Source organism: Sciurus vulgaris (genome assembly GCF_902686455.1).
Source record: "Sciurus vulgaris genome assembly, chromosome: 12".
Classification (NCBI taxonomy): Eukaryota; Metazoa; Chordata; class Mammalia; order Rodentia; family Sciuridae; genus Sciurus; species Sciurus vulgaris.
The window spans coordinates 34,236,214-34,262,549 of NC_136473.1; the positions used below are offsets into that span (position 1 = coordinate 34,236,214).

The 26,336-nt window shown below is 42.4% G+C and overlaps 1 protein-coding gene and 1 pseudogene across 2 annotated transcripts in view; both read left to right on the forward strand.

Moving 5' to 3' along the window:
* LOC306641920 (Krueppel-like factor 3) overlaps positions 1–26,336 on the forward strand; it is a 284,135-nt pseudogene that overhangs the window by 89,536 nt on the left and 168,263 nt on the right. The window lies entirely within an intron of this gene.
* LOC306641355 (ribosomal oxygenase 2-like) overlaps positions 18,223–26,336 on the forward strand; it is a gene marked incomplete at its 3' end in the record, with an annotated part of 69,814 nt that continues 61,700 nt past the window's right edge. The window contains 5 exon segments of the mRNA XM_079106461.1: positions 18,223–18,400; positions 18,403–18,473; positions 18,479–19,289; positions 19,292–19,372; positions 19,375–19,666. Of these exon segments, the coding sequence (XP_078962587.1) occupies positions 18,259–18,400; positions 18,403–18,473; positions 18,479–19,289; positions 19,292–19,372; positions 19,375–19,666 (1,397 nt within the window). The 5' untranslated portion in view covers positions 18,223–18,258.

Genomic DNA, 26,336 nt, shown 5'->3' on the forward strand with positions numbered 1-26,336 from the left:
TCAGAATCTCTGAAGGTAGGTGGATATTTGTCTTTGTAAAGTTCCCCAGGTGGTGCTAATGAACAATAGCACTGGAGCTCAAAAGACTTATTCCACATCTGGGAAGTGGGCCAGGAAGGTGACTCACCAAGGCCAATGGATCAGGTCTGGATCCCAAGTCTTCCAGGTGCCTGTCCAATATTACATTACCCCCAATGACTCTCAGTGTTCTAGGACAAGGCTGCCCCACCCACCCCAAGATCCCTGGGCTTTCATTCTCACCAGGGCACAGGTTCTGAACTCTCCTGTGTGCCCATGGGTGTCTGCTTTCTAACCTGCTTTGCATGGGCAAAAATTGTTAATCACTCTAGTTTAATATTTGGACGATAGGCCCACAGTGCTCTAGCCTACAGTTCCTGAACAAGACTGAGGGTCCCCAACATGCTCTGGAGAAACAGAGATGTCAAGTTTCTTCCAGGATAGAAGATGACACAGTCTCATGGAAAGATATCTACTTTGGAAGCAGGCAGGTGTGTATGCAGCCAGTTTCCTCACATGAGGGTTGGATCCTGGCCTTTCTGGACTTTTATTCACCTGTGAAATAAGGCTACCAGTTGGCAGGGGTGATCACTTGAGTTAACAGATGGGAAGTCACCTGCTCTGTTTTCATGGGTAGAATATTACCTATATGATAGTCAGGAGAGGTTAGGTTGCTGCTCCAACAAACACTTCCAAACTCTGCATGCACAAAACAAGGCTTCATTTCTCCCATACATTAGATGCTGGAGGAGGGACTACAAGTGGGACTGGTTGATAGTTGACCCTGAGAATCAAGCTGCAGAGTCTCCATCACCAATGGAGCACCAGGTTTCAGGTTCACAGTGACAGAGAAGAGAATGTTGTAGAACCACACATCAGCTCTGAAGTGTTCTCCCCAGAAGTAATACATCATGCCATTCATATGTATCAGCTAGAGCAAGTCAAAGGGCACATCTGACTTTGAGGGCAAATTTTCAGGTGATGAGAATGAGAGGCCTCAGTGATCATGACCAACAAGCACATGATGTAAGAACTTAGCATCATCTGGGTGGCAGGGAGACACTGCCACACAAGATTGACTAGCAACCAGGTTTTCCTTGGTCACAGCATGCAGCCAACAATGGGCATTCTCTACAGAATGACCATGCCTTCTGAGTCCTTCACTTCACACTGGATGATCACTGAAAAGGCTGAAAAGGGAGATTTCCCGTGGGCAAGAAAGACATCTGAGGAAATGCAGTGAGTTACACTGTCAAGTCTTGCTCCTGAAGGACGGTTCCTTCTCTTGTGTTCATAGCTCCTGCTGTATTGCTAAGTGGCTTACACGTGTCAGCAGTAAACTTATATAAGTAGTGGAATTTCAGGAAGGCATCTCACTCCTCAGCATTGCCTTTGACTTCAGGTGTGTGTTCATATCCTGTTTCCTGTGGTCACCCACAGTGAGCCCCTTTTTCAGCCAAGCTCTGCAGAGGCTCTCAAGCATGCTCACAGGGACCTGGCTATGGGGCATTGCAGGTCTGCAGTAGCTGCTGGGACAGGAGATCTACTGAAACTCTGACCCACTGCATAAAATCAGCGGGCACCATGGGAGGGGTGAGATCTACCAGAAAAAGCTTTCTGGATTATACTAGTTTCTTCCTTATGAATCTAAACCAGAGCTGGAAGTTGCTTAGTGACTGCTTATACATGCATGCTGTACTCAGCTCCTGCTACAAGCCAGATTTTTCCTGGGCTTGGGGGTCAGGCAATGAGTGGCAGAGTTCCTGCTCTCCTGGAGTTGATACGCTTGGAAAAGAAGAGGAAAACAGAGAGACCCACAGAGAAGGAATCACGCTTTAGGTGGAGCATATGATGAGGAAAATCACACAAGGTAAGGGAGGAGGGGTGCCTTGGCCTGGGAAGTGGGGGTCCCCTTTAATAGAGGGACAGGAAAGACTTTCCAGAGGAGTGCATGAAGACAAGCATGAAGAGAAGGGGTGAGTAAGCTGACACAGATGCACTCAGGGGTGTGTGCCTGGTGCCAGCATGCCCATGTGGTGGGGTGACATGCCTATCAAGTCTCTGCAGGCCGACTGGCACTATCTCAAGTTGAGATGTTGTGGTGGATAACAGAGTGTGGGCACAGAGCAATAAAATATGTACAGGCTACAGAGGAGGCCTGATGTGATGGAGGGGTGCAGAGAGGCAGGAATCTGACCCTGGATTCCTCTCCTGGGGTCCAGAAATTTTCATCTGTAAATAGGCATCGTGAGGTATAGTTTTCCATGTCTCAGAACTTCCTGGACATTTCTGACTCAGGAACAATTAATTCTATTCCCAAATAGTCATTGGGTAACTGAGTAATCAAAAGCAATTTCGTTTTCATAACCTAGCCCTGGTCCAGGGATTTGGAAGTTGTCAATCTGAGGGAGGAGTGAGTGCAGGCCTATGAAGGGAATGTAGAGGTGTGACACAGCACCCAGTGAAGGGTCTCTGAATTGTTCAGAAGAGAAAGATCCCAAAAGGAAGTGTCATGGAGTGGGCTGTAGAGAAGCCATGTGGGAAGACTACAGGGGAGGGAATTCTTTGGGAGAGAAGTGAGCAACCTGCACAGGGGCATATAATCCTCCTGCCAGCCACACCTGCCATAATGAACGAGCCTGAGCACCTGGCTCGAGACAAATTTGTCTTTTTAAACTTCTCCCTGACCCATACTTCTAGCAAACAGAACTTATGCATTCTTTATAGCTCCTCAGTCTGTGTTCTCCAAACCCTGTGGCCCTGTCTTCCTGAGTTAGTGCTAGTGAGGGCATGTGTAGTTTGCTTGCATGAGTTGTCTGTCTTTGCTTAATTGGTGAAAGGAAGAAGAACACTTGCATTTGCAGTTACATTATGACTATGCTCTCTGGACACCATAGAATCTGCAGCAAGAAAATTTGCCCTGCTCTTGTGGATCCTGTCTTCAAGCAGGAATTCAGAAATTCAGCTCTGAATAGCCAAGGGGTGAATGTGATGGTGATTCATCCCAAGAAGAGAACACTGGATAAGAAGATGGCAGAGATGGAGGTGAAAGGTGTGGATATGGAGGTGAAAGATGAGAAGTTTTGCTGGATGCTTCCCTTCAGAACCTCTCAGGGCTTTCATCACAACATGTGTGAGACTCCATAAGGAAATGTGGGAGTGTAGCCTTCCCCAGGGGGAGCCCCAGCATAGCAAGGGATGTTGCTTGTGATCTGAGGAGCATTCAAATGTTCTTCTAATTCTAAGGAGGAAAGTGTGACCTGGAGGACAAGCAGCTCACCCAGGAAGTCACAACTGGTCTCCTGGGCTGGAGCTTCAGCCCTGGTTGTGTTGGGATCTCTGTTCTCTCAACTGCACTCAACCCAGGCATCATTACATTCATTCCTCTTTCAGATGCAGCTAATGTTTAAAGGATCACCTGTGTCCAAATACTTTTTATCAGGTGGAAGCATGAAACTTGATACAGCAGTTTCCAAACAGAGGAACTGTGTAAGATACCTAAATGGACATATGGGCCAAATCTCAGTATTATGAAGCAATGCTACCAGCCATCTGAATTTCTTCCCTGTGATGGAATTTAATTATGATTACACTCACCTGAGCTGCATTGTTAGGAACTTAGTAAGAACATATCAGGCATTTCAGCACTATGGTGAATTTTAAAATAGGAGAGAATATAATGAGCACAGGATGGAGAAGAGAAGTGGGAGACTTCTCTGCTTCTGTGTCTCTATCTGTCTCTGTTTCTCTATCTGTCTCTGTGTCTTTGCCTCTCTCTCTCTCTCTCTCGCATACACACACGCACACGCACACACACACACACACACACACTTATTTTACTACCTTGCCTACAGATTCTGGGACTGTTGGGAACACTTTGCAAGGTGGTGGAAACTCTTTGGATGGAGAGGCTGAGGGCACTAGAGAGAGAGCTGGACCTTGGCACATCCAACTGGGATTTCATTCTGTCTCTACCAGTGACCAGTGATGGGCATTCAGGAAAGTAACTTCCTAGGGTCTCAATGGCCAGACAGAAATATCATCCTACTGTTGTGAATGGAGCTGATGAATGCTTTCCTGTCTTGTCACCTGGAGTACTGGGAGAACACTTGGATTCCAGGCCACATCTCCGTATCTCTTGAGGAGCACTGAAACAGGAGCCAAGAAACTGCATTTCTGCATATGGACCTGTAGGTCATGGTGCTTTGGAACCTGCAGGCTCCGTGGCAGTGGAGTTGAAAAAGAAACAAGAAACTGCATGAAAAAAAGAGAAAATATAGAAGTGATAAAACTGGAGTATTTGGAGAAAGAAAAAGTAAAGAAGCACCATATGGAAAGGATCACTGGACTTCTGGGTTGTCATGGATCCAGACTTGGTGGAGTGGAACACTTAGATGGGGGAGGTGGTGACTTTGATTTGGGACTTAATCCTCTTCAGTGTCTCCCTACACCCCAAACTCAGGTACTAATCTGAGGTTAACATTGCATCTTTTCAATGTGTAAATACAGATGACTGGTGGGTTTCAGGCAAAGCCTGCCAGACCACTGTGTTCTAGCAGGGAAAACAGACAAAGAGAGAGGATGCATTCATACTGTTGAATTTCAGGACAGAGTACACTGTCAGGATGGGTACAATGACCTTCTCACAACACCTTAGTGAAAGACAGAAGTCCCATTGCCTAGGAGGCTCCCTGCCACCCAAACACAGGTTAGACACCTCTCCAGAGACAGGCTGATCTGTGAGTTACATCCTGAACCTTTGAGATGTATTCTGAGGTGGGAAGCAAACTGACCTCCTGCCAGTGTCCTCTAACCCTTTTCTTCCCTCCACTCTGTGCTTGTGTCCCATATGGGCAGAGCCCTTCTGTTGAGCAGTCACATGGTCAGCCAACCTGAGAACATGACACCTCCTACAGCTACCTGCAGCACTTATGTGTGGCTGGTCACCTGTACTGTGCTGTCAGTAAACATCCCTGACTTGTACAAGTTTCCTCCATTCAGTGGACAGCATCTGGGAGCCCTGCAGGTCTGGGGTTAATACCTTCAGCAGATGGGGTCCATGATCCCTGGAGAGGAGCCCACAGGGAGTGAGTCTTTCACCTTCTGTCCTCTGATAGGAGAAGGTTTTCCCTGCTCTTGAGCCATCCCTCTGCCCAGGGATCATCCTCAGAAGATTGTCATCATAAGATGCCTCTTTCAGATTCCACCTGGAATTGAAGACATGTCTCTTTCTCCCATTCCTGTTGAGGTGTTCTTTCTCAAATTGTTATTGAACTTGTACCATAATAAGGAGTCTACAACACCAAGAAGTGTGGCTCCTCAGGAGCCACAAGCTAACAAGGGAGAAGGAGGACTTTGAGGCAAATGTTATCCAACATGCTAAGCAGAGACCTTTCACAGGATGCTGTGCAGACTCAGGGCAGTGTTCCTGCACTTGATCAGCTGGGCTGTGTCCTGAAGGACTTTCAGAAGATGGCTAAGCAAAGTGGGGAGAGTGGGTAGAGGAGTATTCCAGAGGACAGCATGGGAGAAGCCCAGGGGCCTGCTGCAAGATGGAGGAATTCCAGGTGCTCAGCAGTAAGAATGGAGGGTGGGTGTTGGAGGGTGTGGCAGGGACAAGGCAAGGGTCTCAGAAGTCTGGGTCACACTCTGATTATAAATTCTGAGGGTGAGTCAAAGTAAGTTCAGGCATTTTCTGGGTTTCTTGCCCATCACAAGGAGTGTAGGAAGGTCCACCTGGATCACTGGGTCCCAAGTGAACATCAGGTTGCCCTGTTCCTAGGTTCAGGAAGGTCTGACTGAGGAGAGCACTGGAGCTGTGCCTCAGTTGTGATTCACATTCTCCCTCAAGGGTCCTGAATAACAAGGTACCATGACTTGACCTTGAAAAAATAACACAGAACCAGAAGTAGGTCCTACATAGCAAGAAGGGGATACAGACCACCTTGGAGCCCCACACAGCCACAGGATAAATGCCCCAGTTGGTATGTACCCAGAGGCTCTTCTGGGATAAAGGGGGCACCATGGCCTGCCTGCCAAGGGAGGTTCTACTCTCTCACAGGGGATGGTGGCCCAGAGTCTGGTCTGAAGTGAAAACAGGTACACCCCACACTTGGAGTTCTGTCCTGGCCATGGGCAAGTCCTGGGCACCCAAGGACCCTCTTCCCTACAAGCTGCCCCCAACAACCCAAGGTCGGAGCACAGCTCTACCACACCCTCTGTTTCACCAAACATCTCTAGCATACCAGCTTGGTCTAAACCTAAGAACTTAAAAGCTGCCTCATTTTCTCCAGAAAATGAACTTTCTTAAGCCTGTGCTGGGCCTTATACAGACCTGTGCCCAGTGCCTATAGTAGAGCCCGTTGATGGGGGATGGTGAGTAGATGTGGGTGGTAGTAGGAAGGAAGCAGGGAGGCAAGGAGGAAAGGAGCAGGGAAAGCAAGAGGGCAGGAGGGACAGGAAATTGCCTGGTGGCCAGCTGTTGGAATCAATATGATCCACCCTAAACGTGCAAAGGAGAAAAAAGTTAAACCCATCATGGCTTTTCCACTGTGAGTAATATATCAGAACAGAGGAAGGTAATGTAAAAGCTTATGAAAGATGTAGAAAAATTAAAATATAACCATATTTCATGATAAGATGAACTATAGCCTTCTCTGCTGCAGGCCACATGCTCACTACACTGCCCTCAGGTTTCTGGGTAGTGTGGACCACTCTCCAATGCTGCTCTCATACAGAGATTCCTGCAAACTCAGACAACATGCTCATAAGGCACCCCTCAGAATTGTGGGCAGTGTAAACCATCCTTTCTTGGCAAACATCACCCATAAAATATATGGAAGTGCAGTCCCCAGACCCCCCAAAAAGGTCTGGTGTTTTATAGTGTAGTCTATTTTTCCTGCTCCAGGGAGCTTCAGGGCACAGTCTTACCAGGCACACTGAGGATTCTAGGTAATGTATCCTCATTTTTCCTGAGGCCTTCACCTACCAGTTCTAGGGAGCTGTAGGCCAGATGCTCACCACACACCACTGTGGATTCTGGGCAATACAACCAATCCTTCCTTTTCAGCCTCAACCAGAGGATGCTGGGAGCTTCATAACAGAGTTCACCAGGAACCCAGAGAATTCTGTTTACTGAAACCCTTCCTTCCTTTGCAAACCTAAACCAGATAGTACTGAGAGCTGAAGGCCACATGGTCTCCACACAAATCTGAAAATTCTAGATAATGGAACCAAACCTTCTTGGCAGCCCTCACCAAGAGTTTCCTAGGAACTGTAGGTCACAAGCTTACCTGGCAGACGTAGGATTTGGGGTAGTGCATTTAATTCTTCCTTTGCAGCCAAAATCCAGGGTTTCTGGAATCTGCAGGGTATGTGGTAACCATACACCCCCAAGGATTTTGTGTAGTGCAGCTCATTCCTACTGTGGGGTCCTCATGTAGAGGCTTCAGGGAGCTGCAAACCACATGCTCATTAGGCACCACTTAGGATTGTGGGCAGTGTAACCCATCCTTCCTGGGCAAACCTCACTCAGAGGGTCAAGGGAGCTGCAGGCCATATACCCCCACAATCCTATATGTTTCTGGGTAATGCAGCCTATACTTCATCTGTAGCCCTCACCCAGATGCCCTTGGGACCAGCAATCCTCATGTTCATAAGACATCCTGAAGTTTCTGGGTAGTGCAGACCATCCTTTCTTTGCAGGCCTCACCTGTAAACTCCAGGGAATGCAGGACACATGCTCACCACATGACCCTGATGATTCTGTGCAGTGCAGCCCATCTCTCCATGAGTCCCCATGCAGAGACTCCTAGGAGCTGCATGCCACATGTTTACCACACACCCCTGAGGAATCTGGGCAGTGTTACTCATCCTTCTTATTCAGCCATCAGCCAAAGGCTCCCAAGAGCTGCAATTCACATGCTCATAAGGGATGCTCAAGATTCTGTGTAGTGCAGCCTATTCTTTTCCTACATCCCTCATCCAGAGGAACCTGGGATCTCCATACCACATGCTCACAACAATCCCCTGAGGATTCTAGCATTGTGAACCATTCCTCCTGTGTGGACCGCATGGAAAAACTCCCAGGAGCTGCATTGCACATACACTACACATACCCCTGAGGATTTGGTTAAGTGCAGTGCATCCCTCGTGTAATGCCACTTTCAGAATACCTAATCCAGGAGACTAAGCCCCACATTAATAGGTTAGGAGTCCCCCACACTGGGACCTCAAGGGTACATCTTTTTATTCACAAGAATGACTCCTGGAACACCAACAGTGTGTAGTTGCCTGCTGACCTTGCCTTTGTAATGTCCAGGAGGCCACTGTCTGGTTGATTGACTCCTCCTCCTCCAGGTCTGTGAGGCTGGCAGGGCTGGACCACACTGTAACACACAGAGGCAGAGAATTTTCCATTTTTTTTCTGAGAGGGTGAAGGGATAAAAACCATAATAAATGTCAAAACATGAACTTTTTCTGTAAAATTTTTTATTCTGATCATGTCCTTTCTTCCACCTTTTCTTTCTGAGTACCCTCAGTGATACTGTTGTTCTTTTTTTAGTCAATATTAATAGAAAGGAGAATTAAGGGAGAGAGCTATTCCTTTGACATGATTTGTCACTTAGCCTTCAAAAGGAAAGTTCTTCTTACAGGCTTGAGGCTGGTTTCAGTGTCAGTGATGGACAAGATCTTGGATTGGACCTATTTTACTGACCTTGGACTTAGAGATGTGATGTGAAAAATGTGTCAGTATGATGAGCTAAAGTGATTTGGGGGTAATGGCATACACTAATGTCATTGATGACAGCAAAATATGTAAGAGAAATTGCTGACATGCAGATCAGTCTCCAAGAAGCAACATCCTGAGCCTGAAAGGTAGGAGAGGAAACCACAGAGGAATAAGTGTAACATCTGCAGTCTATTTGGAGACATGGAATCAGAAAGTGCTGTTTCCAAACACGACATGTTACTTATGCATCAAATTTCATGGTTCTATAGCAATAGTCTGAGGAAAGGGTACCCACATGAGCTGCCACTCAGACCTACATTGTTGGTGTGTCCTGTAGACACCATGGAAGCCATGGCCTCCCAGGCATTGCTAGAATTGTGCAGATCATAGCCACATCTTGGAGATATAGTCTAGTGTTTTTGGTAGAGGTTTGTGTGTGGTCCCATGTTTAGGACATGTTTACTCATCTATTATTTCTTGACCACATTTTTAATTTTCTGAGATTTCCGAAGTATCATGCACTTACTTTGCCAGGAAGCATATTTTTTCCTGATTTCATATTAGCACAATATTTACAAAAGTTCTGCACATTATCATGATTTAAATAATATTTAAATTCTTCTGACACTACTCAATAAAATAACTTTAAGTAGATCAATTTGACTAGTTAGAACATTGAAAATAACTTTACATGGATATATTAGTTATAACTATTTAAATGAAATTACACAACCCACAACCAGCAAAATAGGTTTCTTAATAAAACACAATTTAAAAATTATTTGTAATTTCATTGGAACTGTGCAAAGTTAACCTAGGAAAATGAAGTGTTGCAAATACAATTTGAAGAGAGGTGCTAATTACAAAGTGATTCCAAATTACAATAACTGAAGTGAAACAACAAGAAACTGGATGTGGGAAAAAGTAAAGATGCTTTTGTGTACATTGTTAATCTAGATGTCTCCCAAACCCCTTTTGTCCAAAATTTAATCATTAGAGCATCAAGCAGGTGATATTATTATATGCAATTAATACTAAAGCTGATTTAATAATGAATTCTACTTCAAGACTGCCTTTGTAATCTCCATTGCTTCCTTTTTAGTGTCATGAACTTATAAGTTGTTTCTATTGCACTGTTGGTGCTTAAGAGCTATAACTTAAGCTCTTAAAACCCAGGAATCTGGAAAGTACCATTGTAAAATGATATTAGGTGAAATGCATAGAATCTGTTTTAAAAGTTAACATTAGGAACAGGTATAGCTCAGTGTTAGATCACCTAGTACACAGCCCTGGGTCCAATCCCAATCACAAAATAATGTAAAATAATGAATCTTGCAATGTGAACGCTACTAGAATGGCATTTGACATAAAAGTTGTCAAAGTCACCAAAAGGGTCTTGAAAGGCAAAGACTAGTTTCAACATTATTTTCTGTTTCAAATTTATTTTAGCCTCATAATTTGTAAAAAATAATAGTGAAATTTTTAATCTTTATGAGATTTGGATTATATTCATAAGATTTGGATAATGTTAGATTTTTGAATTCTTTGTTCAAATAAAATATTGCTCATTTTTAAAAGGCAAAATCTTCAAAATCATTGTATATTTCACACTCAGATACTCAAGTTTTATTTGAAACATTAATAATTTCTTTTTTATTGTAATCAAATGGGATACATGTTGTTTCTCTGTTTGTACATGGCATAAAGGCATACCATTTGTGTAATCATAAATTTACATAGGGTATTGTTGTCTGATTCATTCTGTTATTTTTTCCCTTCCCCCCACCCCTCCCACCCCTCTTTTCCCTCTATACAGACCTTCCTTCCTCCATTCTTGCCCCCCTCCCTAAACCTAACTCTAAACCTAACACTAACCCCTCCCTCCCCCAATTATGTGTCCTCATCCACTTATTAGCAATATCATTCAACCTTTGGTTTTTTGAGATTGGCTTATCTCACTTAGCATGATATTCTCCAATTTCATCCATTTGCCTGCAAATGGCATAATTTTATCATTCGTTATGGCTGAGTAATATTCCATTATATATATATATATATACATTATATATATATATATATATATATAATGTATATATATATATATATATATATATACCACAGTTTCTTTATCCATTCATCAATTGAAGGACATCTAGGTTGGTTCCACAAACTGGCTATTGTGAATTGAGCAGCTATGAACATTGATGTGGCTGTATCTCTATAGTATGCTGATTTTAAGTCCTTTGAGTATAGGCCAAGGAGTGGGATAGCTGGGTCAAACGGTGGTTCCATTCAAAGTTTTCTAAGGAACCTCCACACTGCTTTCCAGAGTGGCTGCACTAATTTGCAACCCCACCAGAAATGTATGAGTGTACCTTTCTCCCCACATCCTCGCCAACACCTGTTGTTGCATGTATTCTTGATAATCACCATTCTAATTGGGGTGAGATGGAATCTTAGGGTGGTTTTGATTTGCATTTCTCTTATTACTAGATATGTTGAACATTTTTCCATATGTTTGTTGATTGCTTATACATCTTCGTCTGTGAAGTGTCTATTCATTTCCTTAGCCCATTTGTCAATTGGATTATTTGCATTCTTAGTGTAGAGTTTTTTGAGTTCTTTATAGATTCTGGAGATTAGTGCTCTATCTGAAGTACGATTGACAAAGATTTTATCCCACTCTGTATGCTCTTTCTTCGCATTTCAGATAGTTTTTTTTGCTGAGAGAAAGCTTTTTAGTATGAATCTATCCCAGTTATTGATTCTTGCTTTTATTTCTTGTGTTATGGGAGTCCGGTTGAGGATGTCTGATCCTAAGCCGACATGTTGAAGATCTGGACCTACTTTTTCTTCTATAATCTGCAGTGTCTCTGGTCTGATTCTGAGGTCCTTAATCCATTTTGAGTTTGGTTTTGTGCATGGTAAGAGATATGGGTTTAGTTTCATTCTGTTGCATATGGATTTTCAATTCTCCTAGCACCATTCGTTGAAGAGGCTATTATTTCTCCATTGCATATTTTTGGCCCCTTTGTCTAGTATGAGAAAATTGTATTTATTTGGGTTTCTGTCCGAGTCCTCTATTCTGTACCATTGATCTATCTTTCTATTTTGGTACCAATCCCATGCTGTTTTTGTTACTATTGCTTTGTAGTAGAGTTGAAGATCTGGTGTTGCGATACCCCCTGCTTCACTCTTCCTGCTAAGGATTGATTTAGCTATTCTGGGTTTCTTATTCTTCCAGATGAACTTCATAATTAGTTGCTCTATTTCTGTAAGGTACGTCATTGGGATTTTAATTGGAATTGCATTGAATCTGTATAGCACTTTAGATAGTATGGCCACTTTGACAATATTAATTCTTCCTATCCAAGAACATGGGAGATCTTTCCATCTTATACAGTTTTCTTTAATTTCTTTCTTTAGTGTACTGTAGTTCTCATTGTAGAGGTCTTTCACCTCTTTTATGAGATTGATTCCCAAGTATTTTATTTTTTTCATGGCTATTGTGAATGGGGTAGTTTTCCTGATTGTTCTTTCCAAAGATTCATCACTTATGTATAAAAATGCATTAGATTTATGTGCATTGATCTTATATCCTGCTACTTTACTGAATTCACTTATGAGTTCTAAAAGTTTTCTGGTGGATTTTCCTGGTTCCTCTAAGTATATAATCATATCATCAGCAAAAAGGGATAGTTTGGGTTCTTCTTTTCCTATTCGTATCCCTTTAATTTCTTTGGTCTGCTAATTGCTCTGGCTAGAGTTTCAAGGACGATATTGAATAGAAGTGGTGAAAGAGGGCATCCCTGCCTTGTTCCAGTTTTTAGGGGGAATGCTTTCAGTTTCTCACCATTTAGAATATTAGCCATGGGCTTAGCATGAATGACCTTTACAATGTTAAGGGATGTTCCCACTATCCCTATTTTTTCTAGAGTTTTGAGCATGAAGGGGTGCTGTATTCTATGAAATGCTTTTTCTGCATCTATTGAAATAATCATATGATTCTTGACTTTAAGTCTACTGATATGGTGAATTACATTTATTGATTTCCTGATGTTGAACCAACTTTGCATCCCTGGGATGAAACCCACTTGATCATGGTGCACTATCTTTTTAATATGTTTTTGTATGCGATTTGCTAAAATTTTGTTGAGAATTTTTGCGTCGATGTTCATTAAGGATATTGGTCTGAAATTTCCTTTCTTCGATGTGTCTCAGTCTGGTTTAGGTATCAGGGTGATATTGGCTTCATAGAATGAGTTTGGGAGGGTTTCCTCCTTTTCTATTTTATGGAATACTTTGAGAAGTATTGGAATGAGCTCTTCTTTAAAGGTTTTGTAGAACTTGGCTGAGAACCCATCTGGTCCTGGACTTTCCTTTGTTGGTAGCCTTTTGATGACTTCTTCTATTTCATTACTTGAAATTGGTCTATTTAAATTGTGTATGTCCTCCTCTTTCAGTTTAAGCAATTCATGTGTCTCTAGAAACCTGTTGATGTCTTCAAAATTTTCTATTTTGTTGGACGTATAGATTTTCAAAATAGCTTCTAATTATGTTTTGTATTTCAATCGTGTCTGTTGTGATATTTCCTTGTTCTTTCCAAATTTTAGTGATTTGGGTTTTCTCTCGTCTTCTCTTTGTTAGTGTGGCTAAAGGTTTATCAATTTTGTTTATTTTTTCGAAGAACCAACTATTTATTTTGTCAATTTTTGGTATTGTTTCTTTTGTTTCAAGTTCATTGATTTCAGCTCTGATATTAACTATTTCCTGTCTTCTACTACATTTGGTGCTGCTTTGTTCTTCTTTTTCTAGGGCTTTGAGCTGTTTTGTTAGGTTGTTTATTTGTTGAGTTTTACTTCTTTTATTAAATGGGCTCCATGAAATAAATTTCCTTCTAAGTACTGCTTTTGTAGTGTCCCAGAGTTTTTGATATGATGTTTCTTTTTTCTCATTTACCTCTAAGAATTTTTTTTATTTTCCTTCCTAATATCTTCTGTTATCCATTCATCATATAATAGCATATTGTTTAATCTCCAAGTGTTGGAATAGTTTCTGTTTTTTACTCTTTCATTTATTTCTAACTTCAATCCATTATGATCTGATAGAATACAAGATAGTGCCTCTATCTTCTTGTGTTTGCTAACATTAGCTTTGTGGCATAATATATGGTCTATTTTAGAGAAGGATCCATGTGCTGCTGAGAAGAAAGAGTATTCACTCTTAGTTGGATGGTATATTATACAAATGTCCGTTAAGTCTAAATTATTGATTGTGTTATTGAGATCTATGGTTTCTTTGTTCAATTTTTGTTTGGAAGAACTGTCCAGTGGTGAGAGAGGCATGTTAAAATCACCTACTATTATTGTGTTATGGTCTATTTGGTTTCTGAAATTGAGAAGGATTTGTTTGACATACATGGATGAGCCACTGTTTGGGGCATAGATGTTTATGATTGTTATATCTTGCTGATTTATGCTTCCCTTAAGCTGTATGAAATGTACTTCTTTATCCCTTCTGACTAACTTTGGCTTGAAGTCCACATTATTTGAAATGAGGATGGATACTCCAGCTTTTTTGCTGTGTCCATGTGCATGGTATGTTTTTCCCCATCCTTTCACCTTTAGTCTATGAGTATCTTCTTCTATTAGGTGAGTCTCTTGCAGACAACATATTGTTGGATCTTTCTTTTTAATCCAATCTGCCAGTCTATGTATTTTGATGGATTAATTCAGGCCATTAACATTCAGGGTTATTATTGAGATATGATTTGGTCTCCTGGTCATTTGGTTCATTTTTTAAATTTTATTTATTTATTTATTTATTTACTTATTTGACACGACTTGGTTCCTCCTTTATTTGACAATTCATTTAGGATAATTCCTCCCTTTGCTGATTTGCTTCTTTGTTTTTCATCTCTTCCTCATGGAATATTTTGCTGAAAATATTCCTTAATGCTGGCTTTCTTTTTGTAAATTCTTTTAGCTTTTGTTTATCATGGAAGGATCTTATTTCATCATCAAATTTGAAGGTAAGTTTTGCTGGGTATAAGATTCTTGGTTGGCATCCATTTTCCTTCAGAGCTTGAAAACTGTTGTTCCAGGCCCTTCTAGCTTTTAGGGTCTGGATTGAAAAATCTGCTGATATCTGTATTGGTTTCCCCCTGAATGTAATTTGGTTCTTTTCTCTTACAGCCTTTAAAATTCTGTCTTTATTTTGTATGTTAGGTATTTTCATTATAATGTGCCTTGGTGTGGGTCTGTTGTAATTTTGTGTATTTGGAGCCCTATAAGCCTCTTGTACTTGATTTTCCATTTCATTCTTCAGATTTGGGAAATTTTCTGATATTATTTCATTGAATAGATTGTTCATTCGTTTGGTTTGTTTCTCTAAGCCTTCCTCAATCCCAATAATTCTTAAATTTGGCCTTTTTATGATATCCCATGATTCTTGTAGTTTTTGTTCATGATTTCTTACCATCTTCTCTGTTTGTTCAACTTTGTTTTCAAGGTTAAATATTTTGTCTTCAATGTCTGATTTTCTGTCTTCCAGGTGTTCTATCCTATTGGATATGCTTTCTATGGATTTCTTAATTTGGTTTATTGTTTTCTTCATTTCAAGGATTTCTGTTCTTTTTTTTTCAATATCTCTAACTCTTTATTGAAATGATCTTTTGCTTCCTGTATTTGCTCTTTTAACTGTCAATTGGTGCGATCATTCAATGCCTGCATTTGCTCTTTCATCTCATCGTTTGCTTCCCTGATCATTTTAATTATGTACATTCTGAACTCCTTTTCTGTCATTTCTTCTGCCATGCTGTCATTGGGTTTTATTGATGAAACATGTAGATTTTTGTGGGGCATTTTCTTCCCTTGTTTTCTCATGTTGTTCAGGTATCAGTGGACTGCTGAGATATTGCAGATTTCCTCTATTGACTTATAATGTCCCTGGAGATTTCTAGTATATTCCCTCTTAGCCTTCAGTAGGCTGAAGTCTTGGAGGAAGTTGATAGTGTGGTGCTCCACAAGGAAGCTGCCTCTCTAGGGGTGGTAGCCTTCAGGTGGGGTATATTTCCTGCTAGTGGGCGGAAGTGCCTCCACTGTTGACCAATGGTCATCCAAAGGGGAACCAGGCTGCGGGCTGAGGCAAGGCCTGTTTAGGCCTCTGTCTCTGGTTTTACCATCCTTTTGGGAAAACCTCACCCAGCAGGGAAGACTCACCTGGTGGGGAGGTGTTGCTGGTCAGTTCCCATCCTAGAGGTTCCCCTCAATCTACAGCTACCACCTGGGCTGGGCTGCCTTCCTCTGCAACGTTCCCAGGGGCCCGGACCTACCTCATGGGCCTGGGAGCCTCACCCTTTGCAGACAAGTCTCCTTAGCCTGCCTCTCCTCAGAGAATCTGCCCGCAGTCCTGGAACCTTCACTCCGCCCCTTAGCGTGTCTCTGTGCGGCTGTTCCACCAAGAAGCCTCCTAGGTTCTGGGACCCTGCTCTGCACCTGATCGCCTGGCTATGTGGCCCCTTTTCTGAGCAGCCACCTGGAGCCCTGTACAATCGCTCTAAGTCCCAGTGACCCGCCACACGCCTCTTCCTCTAGACAGCTGCCCGGTGTTCCGATGCGGTCACTAGGAGTCCAAGCAACTCACTGAGTGCCACCTCCTCCCACCAACCGCCCCTAGCCCTGGGCAGTCACTCAGAGTCCAAGTGACCCGCCCCGTTCCTCCTCCTCCTCCAGGTAGCCCCCCAGGTGTTCAGGAGCTGTCACTCTGAGTCCACATGACCCGCTGCACGCCTCCTCCGGGCAGCTGCCTGGAATTCTGGTGCGGCCAATTGAGACCAAGCGACCCACCATGCTCCTCCTCCAGGCAGCCCCCTGGTGTTCAGGAGCGGTCGCTTTGAGTCCAAACAACTCACCACTCGCCTCCTCCTCTGAGCAGCCGCCTGGAGCTCCAATGCAGTCACTGCGAGGCCAAGCGACCTGCTGCGCTCCTCCTCCTCCTCCTCCTCCGGGCAGGCCCCAGTGTTCCAGAACGGTCACTTTGAGTCCAAACAGCTCACCATGCAGCTCCTTTTCTGGCAAACACCGTAGCTCTGATATAGTCACTCCAAATCCAAGCAGCCACGCTCCTCCTCCTCCTCCTTCTCCTCCTGCGGGCAGGCCCCAACTTTCAGGAGTGGTCGCTCTGACTCCAAACAGCTCTCCTCACAGCCCCTCCTCTGGTCCGCCGTCTGGAGCCCCAGTGTTTGCTCCGAGTCCAAGCGCTGTGCTGAGCGGCCTCCTCTATGATGCTCCCAGTTGTCCAAGCTCACTGCTCCAGCGGGGGGAGGGGTGTCTTGCTGGGCAGCTCTACTTCACAAAGTTCCCTGCCTTCCAGGACATCCGCCCCCTCTGGGACGCCTCCCCAATGGGAGAGACTCACCCGGCTGCTTTGAGTTGGTCCCAAGTCTCTCAATATCTCCTTTTTTGAATCCTGAGTCCTGGAGCAACATGAAATGCAACCACCCTCTAGTCCGCCATCTTGAAAAACCCCCATTAATAATTTCTTAAGCATGCAATAGGTTATAAACATCAAGAATATATCACTGATCAGCAATTATATTTAAATTAATAAAATTTTAGTTTAGATCCCAAAGTTAAATGAAGACCCTTCCATAAGTCAAACAAAGCAGTTTATTGTACAAGTTTTAAAAAAGAATGATTCACAATCCAGGAACACAAGGGGCACAGGATCAGGCAGCACATACTGACAGAAACAAGATGTTTCTGGCTGCATATTACCTACCCCGCAACGAACTGCCGGTTTTGTCTAGTTGCCAACATTTTGTGGGTATGCAGAAGACCAGTCTCTAGGAAAGGATGGGCTGGGTCCACCTGACTTCATCACACACCTCAGCTGCAGCCAGATTGTGTAGATGTCTCAGGGGCCACAACCAGGGGACTCAGCCCGAGCACTGGGATGTGAGGGAAGTCAGCACCACATTCTTTATGTTGGGTCACCCTCTTGATTGTGCTGAGTTTAAATGTTTAGATATTTATGTCTCTTAGGTGTTTAGGTTGCAGCTGTCCTTCATATATGTGGATTCCGCATCCTCATATTCAAACAATCTTAGTGGCAAAACAGATAGAAACAATTCCATCTGTACTTTATAAATAGGTCCATTTTCCTTGTTATTACTGCCTAACTTGTTACATAGTGCTTATGTTCTACTGGGTATTCTATGGAATGTCTTGATGGTTTAGAACATGCCGGAGGATGTGCATGCATTATATTCAAAGGCCAAGCCATTTGCTATGAATGGCTTAAGCATCCCTGGGTTTTGATATCTATGGGGCTCCTGGAACCCATCCAGACCAGCAGTTAAAAATTTATGTTGAGCCCAGCCAGCTGGCTGCTGTGTGCAACAGGTCCTGTGGGACAGAAAAACCTTCTAAGCTTCTGGTGAGAATAATCCCTTCCTTGGGGTAGGTTTGCATTCCCTCCCTGCTTGAAGACAGACAGTACCAAAGAAAATGAAGCCTGCAGGGAATGGGAAGGAAGAGAGTCCTGTTCCCTGCAAGCAGGTGAAGGCAGAGGCAGCTGGTGGGCCTTCCATCTTAAACTTAGAGAGCCCCAGTGGTTTCTTTGAAAGTTTCATTTCACCCATCAAGGCAGAAACTTTTTCCACAAATTCTGGGAGCAGAAGCCTCTTCTCATTCAGAGGAATGACTCTGCACTGGCAACATACTACAGTCCCTGTTCAGGCTGACAGATCTGAAGAGTCTGTGCAGTCAGGGTATATACTATGTAAGAGATGTGAATGTCTGTCTGTGTGTTAATGGGAAGAAAAAGGTTTTAAATAAGGATGGAAAAGCACACTTCCTTCAGCTGAGAAAAGATTTTGATCAGAAAAAGGCAACATTTCAATTTCACCAACCTCAGAGATTTAAGGACGAGCTTTGGCAGATCCAGGAGAAGCTGGAATGTTACGTTAGCTCTTTGGTCAGTTACAATGTGTACATAACCCCCGGAGGATCTCAGGGCCTACCTGCCCACTATGATGATGTCAAGGTCTTCATCCTGCAGCTGGAGGGAGAGAAGCACTGCCACCTTTGCCCACCCACAGTGGCCCTGGCACGTGAGTACAGCATGGAGGCTGAGGCCAGGATTGGCACTCCAACACATGAATTCACATTGAAGCCAGGTGAGTTGTTGTACTTACCCAGAGGGACTATTCATCAGGTGGACACTCTTCCAGGGATGGGCCACTCTACTCATGTGACCATCAGCACCTACCAGAACAATTCATGGGGAGATTTCCTTTTGGACACCATTTCTGGGCTTGTGTTTGATACTGAAAAGGAAGATGTAGCATTACAGTCTGGAATACCCTGGCAGCTGCTCCTGCAGGTGGAAACCACAACAGTTGCAACAAGAAGACTAAGTGGCTTTTTGAGGTCTCTTGCAGACCAGCTGGAAGGCACCAAAGAATTACTTTCATCAAACATGAAGAAAGATTTTGTTATGCACAGACTACCCCCTTACTACATGGGAGATGGAACAGAGCTGTTGACACAGGTGGAAAGTTACAAAGGTTGGACAACATAGTGAGTCTGCAATTTAAAGACCACACCATCCTCACAGTAGGGCAGATCAGGATCGATCTGATGAAGCTCAAGAAAAGATGGTTTACATCTATCATTCTCTCAAGAATAGGAGAGAAATATACATGATGGGAAATGAGGAAATAGAGTCTCATGGACTTTGTTTCCCTTTTGCACATGTGGATGCACTGAAGCAAATTTGGAACAGTTCAGTAATTTCTGTCAAGGACCTGAAGCTTACTACAGATGAGAGAAAGGAAAGTCTTGTATTATCCCTTTGGATGGAATGTTTAATCCAAGTAATCTGTTATGAAATCAAATACCTGCTATTTTACATGTTTGGTTTTTTTTTTAAATGGGAAGGTGGTAGGAGAAATATGTAAACCGTCCTTACTTACCAACCCCTAATCAATATATGGGAATATGGAAAGGGAAAAAAATAAATAAACACAAGGTATCCCAGAATATGACAAAACCATATTTTTGACAAGTTTATTTACTCTAGTGTGGTAGAAAAGGCACAACTCCAAAAAAGTATCATGTAGAACTAAATGTCATTAACCTTTGTTCTTTGGAAGTAACGACTTCTTTAAAATTGTTCTAGAGGCAAGAAGGTGCTTTAAAACTACTAACATGAAAATTTTTAAGTTGCTTTTTTACAATGGAAATATATATACCTTGGTGTATACACAAGCCCCCCTTTGAAAATAAAGTTATCCCTGTTTAAAAGAAAAAAACAAAAAACTGTTGATTTTGCTTGTGCAAAGTTTAGGTGATCTCTGGCATTGTGTTTTCTCTCCATACCTCTGGCATTGTGTTGTCTCCAGTCACATACTGGATATGTAAGGAAGTCAGTCAAGGGAGCAGACCTGGAATCCTCCCAATGTGCCTTGAAGAGCTAGGCATGGAGTTGAGTGGGTGATGTTGTCAATGAGATTTATGCAAATGAGATAGCCAAGGGTATCTCATAGTAGTTTATACCTACTTTTGGGGTAATGTGGATGATAAAGACACTGAGAAAATAGGCATAACTAGGGAAATATTTAGGGCCAGGAGTGTCTTTATTTTTGTGTCTCTATATGTTTATGAATATTCATGTGTTTGTATTTTGAGGATTGAAGATATTGGAGCATATTCATTATTTGGGTGACAAAAGCAACTCTAGTTAGGACCACAGGAAAACAAAAGTTACTGATGGTGGAGAAACTCTGCAATTCTTTATTTTTGAAGATACCTGCAACTGTTGAGAGCAGTGTTGAGAAATAAAAATATAAGACAAGCATGTTTTAAAATACATATTTCCTGAAGTTCATGGGACCTCAGTACTATAGAAAGGGGACTCCCCTTTGCTTGGCCTGTCCTCTTGAAGCTCATGGTCAAAGAAGCAGCCTTTCCTCTTTGGTCCATTCTCTCACTACCAGCCCTGTCCAAGCCACCATCTTCTCTTGTGACTGCTGCAGTCACCTCCTCCCTGGTTCACCTGCTTTCCATGTAGATCCTCTTCTAGCTCCCACTTTTCTACAGAGAAGCCAGGGAAAGGCAACCCCCATCTGGCCTTTGCCCCACTTGGATCCATTCTATGACTTTCTTTTGCAGTCAGAATAAAATGTGAAGTGCTGGTGAGAGTACAAATGGGACCTAACTCCTCAGCATCTTTCCTATTGTCCTCATCTCAGCTCAAAGTTCTCAGAGATGCTTTCTGTGGCCATCTGGTCTGAAATACAATCCTGCCTGGTTCCTACCATCCCTGTCACCTTACCCTGTTTTACTGTCTTCACAGCTTCAATGATCACAACTTATCTTGTGCCCCTGTGCTCTCCCCAATGAAAATATAATTGTCAACCTAAAATGAAAGGTCCTATTTGCTACAGTCATCTTAGTACCAAGAACTGTGCCCAGCACACTGTAGGTGCTCAAGAAACACTGGCTAAGTTAATATTCTTTCACTTGTCAATACCTTCTCTAGCTAGTGTTCCATGTTCTCAGTCCTATGGTTTTACAAGAAGTGCTCTCATTTAATAAACATGGTTTGTGGGGAAGGGTGTCAATATAACTGCAGCAAACTTGAAATGGTTAAAACTTGGTTTCTGCTAGGCATTCATAAAGTGCAAACTTAAGGGGAGTTTGATTAGGCAACGTGGAGCATCCCTTTGTTAACTGGGTGAGCAAACCATATCACCTTGTCTCAAATGGACAAGTGCAACATTAACTTTGCCTTTGAAAGTTGAGCTAACTTAGGGGACACACTGATACAGAATGGAAGAATCCTTCAGGAAACTCTAAAGACATTCCCTTGAGAGTGAGATGTCCTTTATGGTTTTTGTTTTTGCTTTTTTGTATGAGGAATTGAACCCAGGATGCTTTACCACTGAGCCACATCCCCAGTCCTTTTTTACATTTTATTGAGAGACAGGGTCTTACTGAGTTGCTTAGGGCCTTGCTAAGTTGTTGAGTCTAGCTTTGAATCCATCATCCTCCTGCCTCAGGCTCCCAAGTCACTAGAGTTACAGGTGCACACAACTGCATCCTGGGAGATGTCTTGTTTAATCCACAGTTGTACAGTAAATTGCAGCCTGTGACTCTTCCTTTATACTAGTGCCAGTGAGTTTCAGAAGGTTGCTAATTTTATTGCATTTGCAAGTACAATATTGGCAAGTCAATTTGACCACAGATCTAAACTCAAACCTTCCAATACACTTTATAGGTAATAAAAATCATATTTTGACTTCCATCTCTCTGACTCCATATTGGTTCTTATATGACCCTGTACTTAGGAGAAGTAGGTGTTATTTATTGACCATTCACCAAAATCCCTGACATGTATGAGTCATTTGGATACACAGGCCTTTTAGATAGGTCACTATTGATTGCTTTATTTTCAAATATGATTCTTCATCATTATGGCTAGAGTCTGACAACATTAAGACAGTCAAACAGCAAGACTTTTAAAAGAAACATCTAAAGTACATTTTGTAACACTGATAAGTGTCTTGGTTAGGTGCTCATTTCTAAATACCCTAAATACACTTTTAGCTTGGAGGTGGAACCTCCCAGGTGGAGTGGGACCGTGTTCACAGAACCTGGAGGCCTACTTCTTTGTTTCTGGCTCAGCTCCTGAAATCATTCTTACTGACTCTTCTCAAGCCAAAGGGAAGACTTTCTTTGTCCATGTCAGTGCTGTGTCTGAAGCACCTGTTTGTATCCCAAAGGGAAGTGGGAAGGAAGGCTCTCCTCGGTAAGAGTGAAAATCATTCAGGCAGTGGTGGCCCAGTGGTAGAACACCTGCCTGTATGCCCGAGGCCCTGGGTTCCACTCCAAGCACTGAAAAAACTGTTCTTCCTTATAACCAAGAAAAGATGATATTCTACTTTACTTCTTTTCCCAGAATAAATTTTAGAAGAAGTTATCTCAAAAGATGTTTTATATTCTTATTAAAATTACATCTTAAAAAGTTGATTGTTGCAGTAACACTTTGATGTAACAATTTTTTTCAAACACAAACTGAGAAACTGTTAGAACATGTCTGATTCCTACTAGGACTGATTTTTTTTCTAATATTTAAAAATAAAACCTTTTACACCTTCAGAAGAAATTTATAGTAGTTTTACAGCACTTCTAAGTTACCACCAAAGAACTGGTACATTCTCTAAAGAAAGAAGTAATATAAATGGATACTCCTAGCACATTTTTATAATTAAAAAGAGGGAGATTTTTATTACAGCAGATACTTCAAAAGATCACCTGCTTCATCATTAGTAAGTCTCTCCCACTACAGTCAGAAATAACTGACAGAATGTAATAAGATAAAATGAAAAGCCTTCTGTTGCATGGACAACCTTACCTATCCAGTATTCAGTGGTAATGTTAAACTGGCCCAACAAAAAAGGAGGCAGGACCTTATTTATGGAGTTCTTCAGTTTTTGTGTTGCAGATAAACCCACCTGGCTAATTTCAGGCGACCAATGTGTTAAACAACAAGCTTGCAAAAACCTGAGGATTGAGCCATGAGCTTTCCCAAGCCGTGGCTAGCTGTCTGAAGCACACCACTGCACTCAGTCTTTACCTTCTTCTTCACTTTCTCATTTTTTCAGGCTGACATTTGTTGGAGTGACAATTTGTCCAGATTAAACTATTTAAAATGATATTTCCCAGCCATCCTTGCAATAGTGAAGACCACAGAAGTGTTTTCACTCAAAAGGTGTGGCCAGATGTTGTAGTAGTGGTCAATGCTTGCCACAGGTGGTGATGGTGAGTGGCATTTTCTTCCCAGGGGCTTCAGGCCATTCACTTCTTTTGGCCTTGCCCTTTCCTTTCTTCTCTCTGGAATGCAGATAGGATGACTGAAGTTACAGCAGGCATTTTATAATTAACATTGAGGTAGAAGATAAGAGGATTGCAGGGACCTTGGCCCTAACACCTTCACATTATCTCATCACCTCTGGAATTCTTATTTCTGACCTTCTTTTTATAAAAGATTAAATAAGTTCCTATTTTGCTTAGTCAGTCTTATTTAGGTTCTGGGTGAAATTCAGCCAAAATCAGTCCTTCATTGTGGGAAATTTGACAATGGATGTATGTCTAGTGGGGAGAACTTGCTAACAGAAGTAAAGCAATTGAATTTTTTTTTTTCTGGACATCATATAGTCACTTTCAAAAACCAACTACTCCATTAATTATCCTATTGGTATGAGTCTGCCTAATATATTTGACTTGGAAACAGAAATTGTATACTCAGCATAGCACTACAAATATTCAGAGAGAAGAATATCAGTAACCTTTGTGACACATACAAGATGCCAGGTATCACATCCATTACTTTCTAGGCACCAGGATACTTACTGTGGGACCTTGGTGAAGTCGCTTAACATGTTGGTGCTTCCATTTCTGCATCTATAGAGAAAATAGTGTCTATCTCATGGTTTTTTTTTTAATCAGTGTATATTAATTATACAGAATAGTGGGTTTCATTGTGGCATATCTGTACTTGCATATAGCATACTTTGTTTATATTAATTCCCTCCCAATGACTCTCCCTTAGTCTTCCCTTCCCTTTCCTAGGCCCTCCCTGTTTTCTAATTCCTTATAGGATCATTTGAAGGATAAAGAGTTTAATAACATATGCATAAGGCTCAAAATTATTACTTGCAAATTGCAAACCCAAGTATTAGATATCATCATCACCACCACTACCATCATCATCCCATAGAAGCCCTAATTCAATAAACATTGCTATCATCTAATGATGAGGATGATGGTGTCTACCTTATTGGAAGGTTCTGAGACTATAAGCAGAAGATGACTCTCAAGTGTTTAGCATTGTGCCAGGTAAATGCTTAGTAAATTCTAGCCATTGTGAGTTTCCAGTATCCTATTCATAAATTGATCCCCAGCTTTTCAGAATGGCCCCAAACTCTACCAATGCAGGGACTGCACTGGGACCTTTGACCCATGGATCCTGCCATCTTTTCAACATCTTGCATTCCTTTATGTCCTCACCTCTCCCCTTATCACCATCATCCATGGTCACAACCTTCCATTCCCTGACACTCTTTTCCTCCATCACACTCACCTGCAAAATCCAAGCCCTGGTTAGACTCAGCTCTGACCACTTAGTCTGTCTGAGACTGAATAACAATTCACAGCCACACTTACTGGCTGGCTTTAAGTTCATGACTACTAAACTCAAATGGGCACTTCATACTGCAGACTGACAGTCCAGCCCCTTTCCTGTTTCATTTGCTCTCAAGCCCTCCCAGAGGACAACTGCTTCAAAGTGCCCTTCTCTCTTCCAGCTTCCAATGTCTCTTCACCTCTGCAGTTCTCTGGAAGCAGGTCCTTGGCTATTTCCTCCAGATATGAGAGTATTAAGAAAAGACCCTGGGGTCCTGCTTCTGTGTCCTGTGTCCTGTGTGCATCTGGGGCCCACATCATCTTCCCTCCAGGAACTCACTTCTCCTGGTAGCACTGCAATGGCCCCTGGGTCTTTCACAAACAGATGAAATAGACTCACCTCTCTGAACTTTGCATTGGTTCTGTTCTTTGTTTTGGAGGTCAGAAACCTATCCCTTGGATTGTACACTAGGCTTCCTTTTCTTTCTGCAGAACCTCCTGCAAAGGGGTTTTCCCCTGACCCTGTAGAGAGAGTCACCCCCTTTTATGGATCCCCCTTACCTTTCTTTTTCTGACCTTATAAAATCACCTAAAATATTTGTATTTATTATGTCTCCCTTGAAGAGTGCATGGATTTTCATTGATTTTCTTTGCCATCATATCACCTAAAACTAACAAGGTTTAATTGGTTCATTCATTCACTCCATTCCTTCATTCATCTGACAGGGGTTTAATGAGGTTCTGTTAGATGCCAGGCAGTTTTCAGGCACCGAGGTTATAGCAATGAACACAACAGGTCAAGAACTGAACATTCTTTGGGAGGTAGTTAGGTCATGCTAAAGTTTGAATTTGGAATATCCCCAAAAGACCTCAGTGACTTGGTTATCAGTTTAGTCCTATTGGGAGGTGTAGGAGGTGGGTCCTAGTGGGAGGTTTTAGGTTATTGGTGGCATGCTTTCAAGGGGATTGTGGGTTGTTAGTCTCTTGCGCTCTCTCTCTCTCTCTCTCTCTCTCTCTCTCTCTTTCTCTCTCTCTCTCTCTCTCTCTTTCTTCTCCCCTCCCCCACTTTCCTCACTTTCAACTCTCATAGGGTGAGTGGCTTGCTCCACCACAGACTTCCTGCCATGATGTGCTGACTCACCAACAGGTCCAAAAACAATAGGTCCAACTGAACATGGACAGAAACCTCTGAATCCATGAGCCAAAATGAAACTTTTTTCTTTATAGGCTGATTGTTTCAGGTATTTTTTCAGTAATGGAAAGCTAATCAATACAGGTACTGGGGCAAGAAAGAAGTATAAAATAATAGGGAGAGAGGATATAAGGTGTATGTGTAGGAGAAACCTTGGATGGTGGCCTTGTTGAGATGCAAATTAAAGGCCTGGGGAAGGAATGGA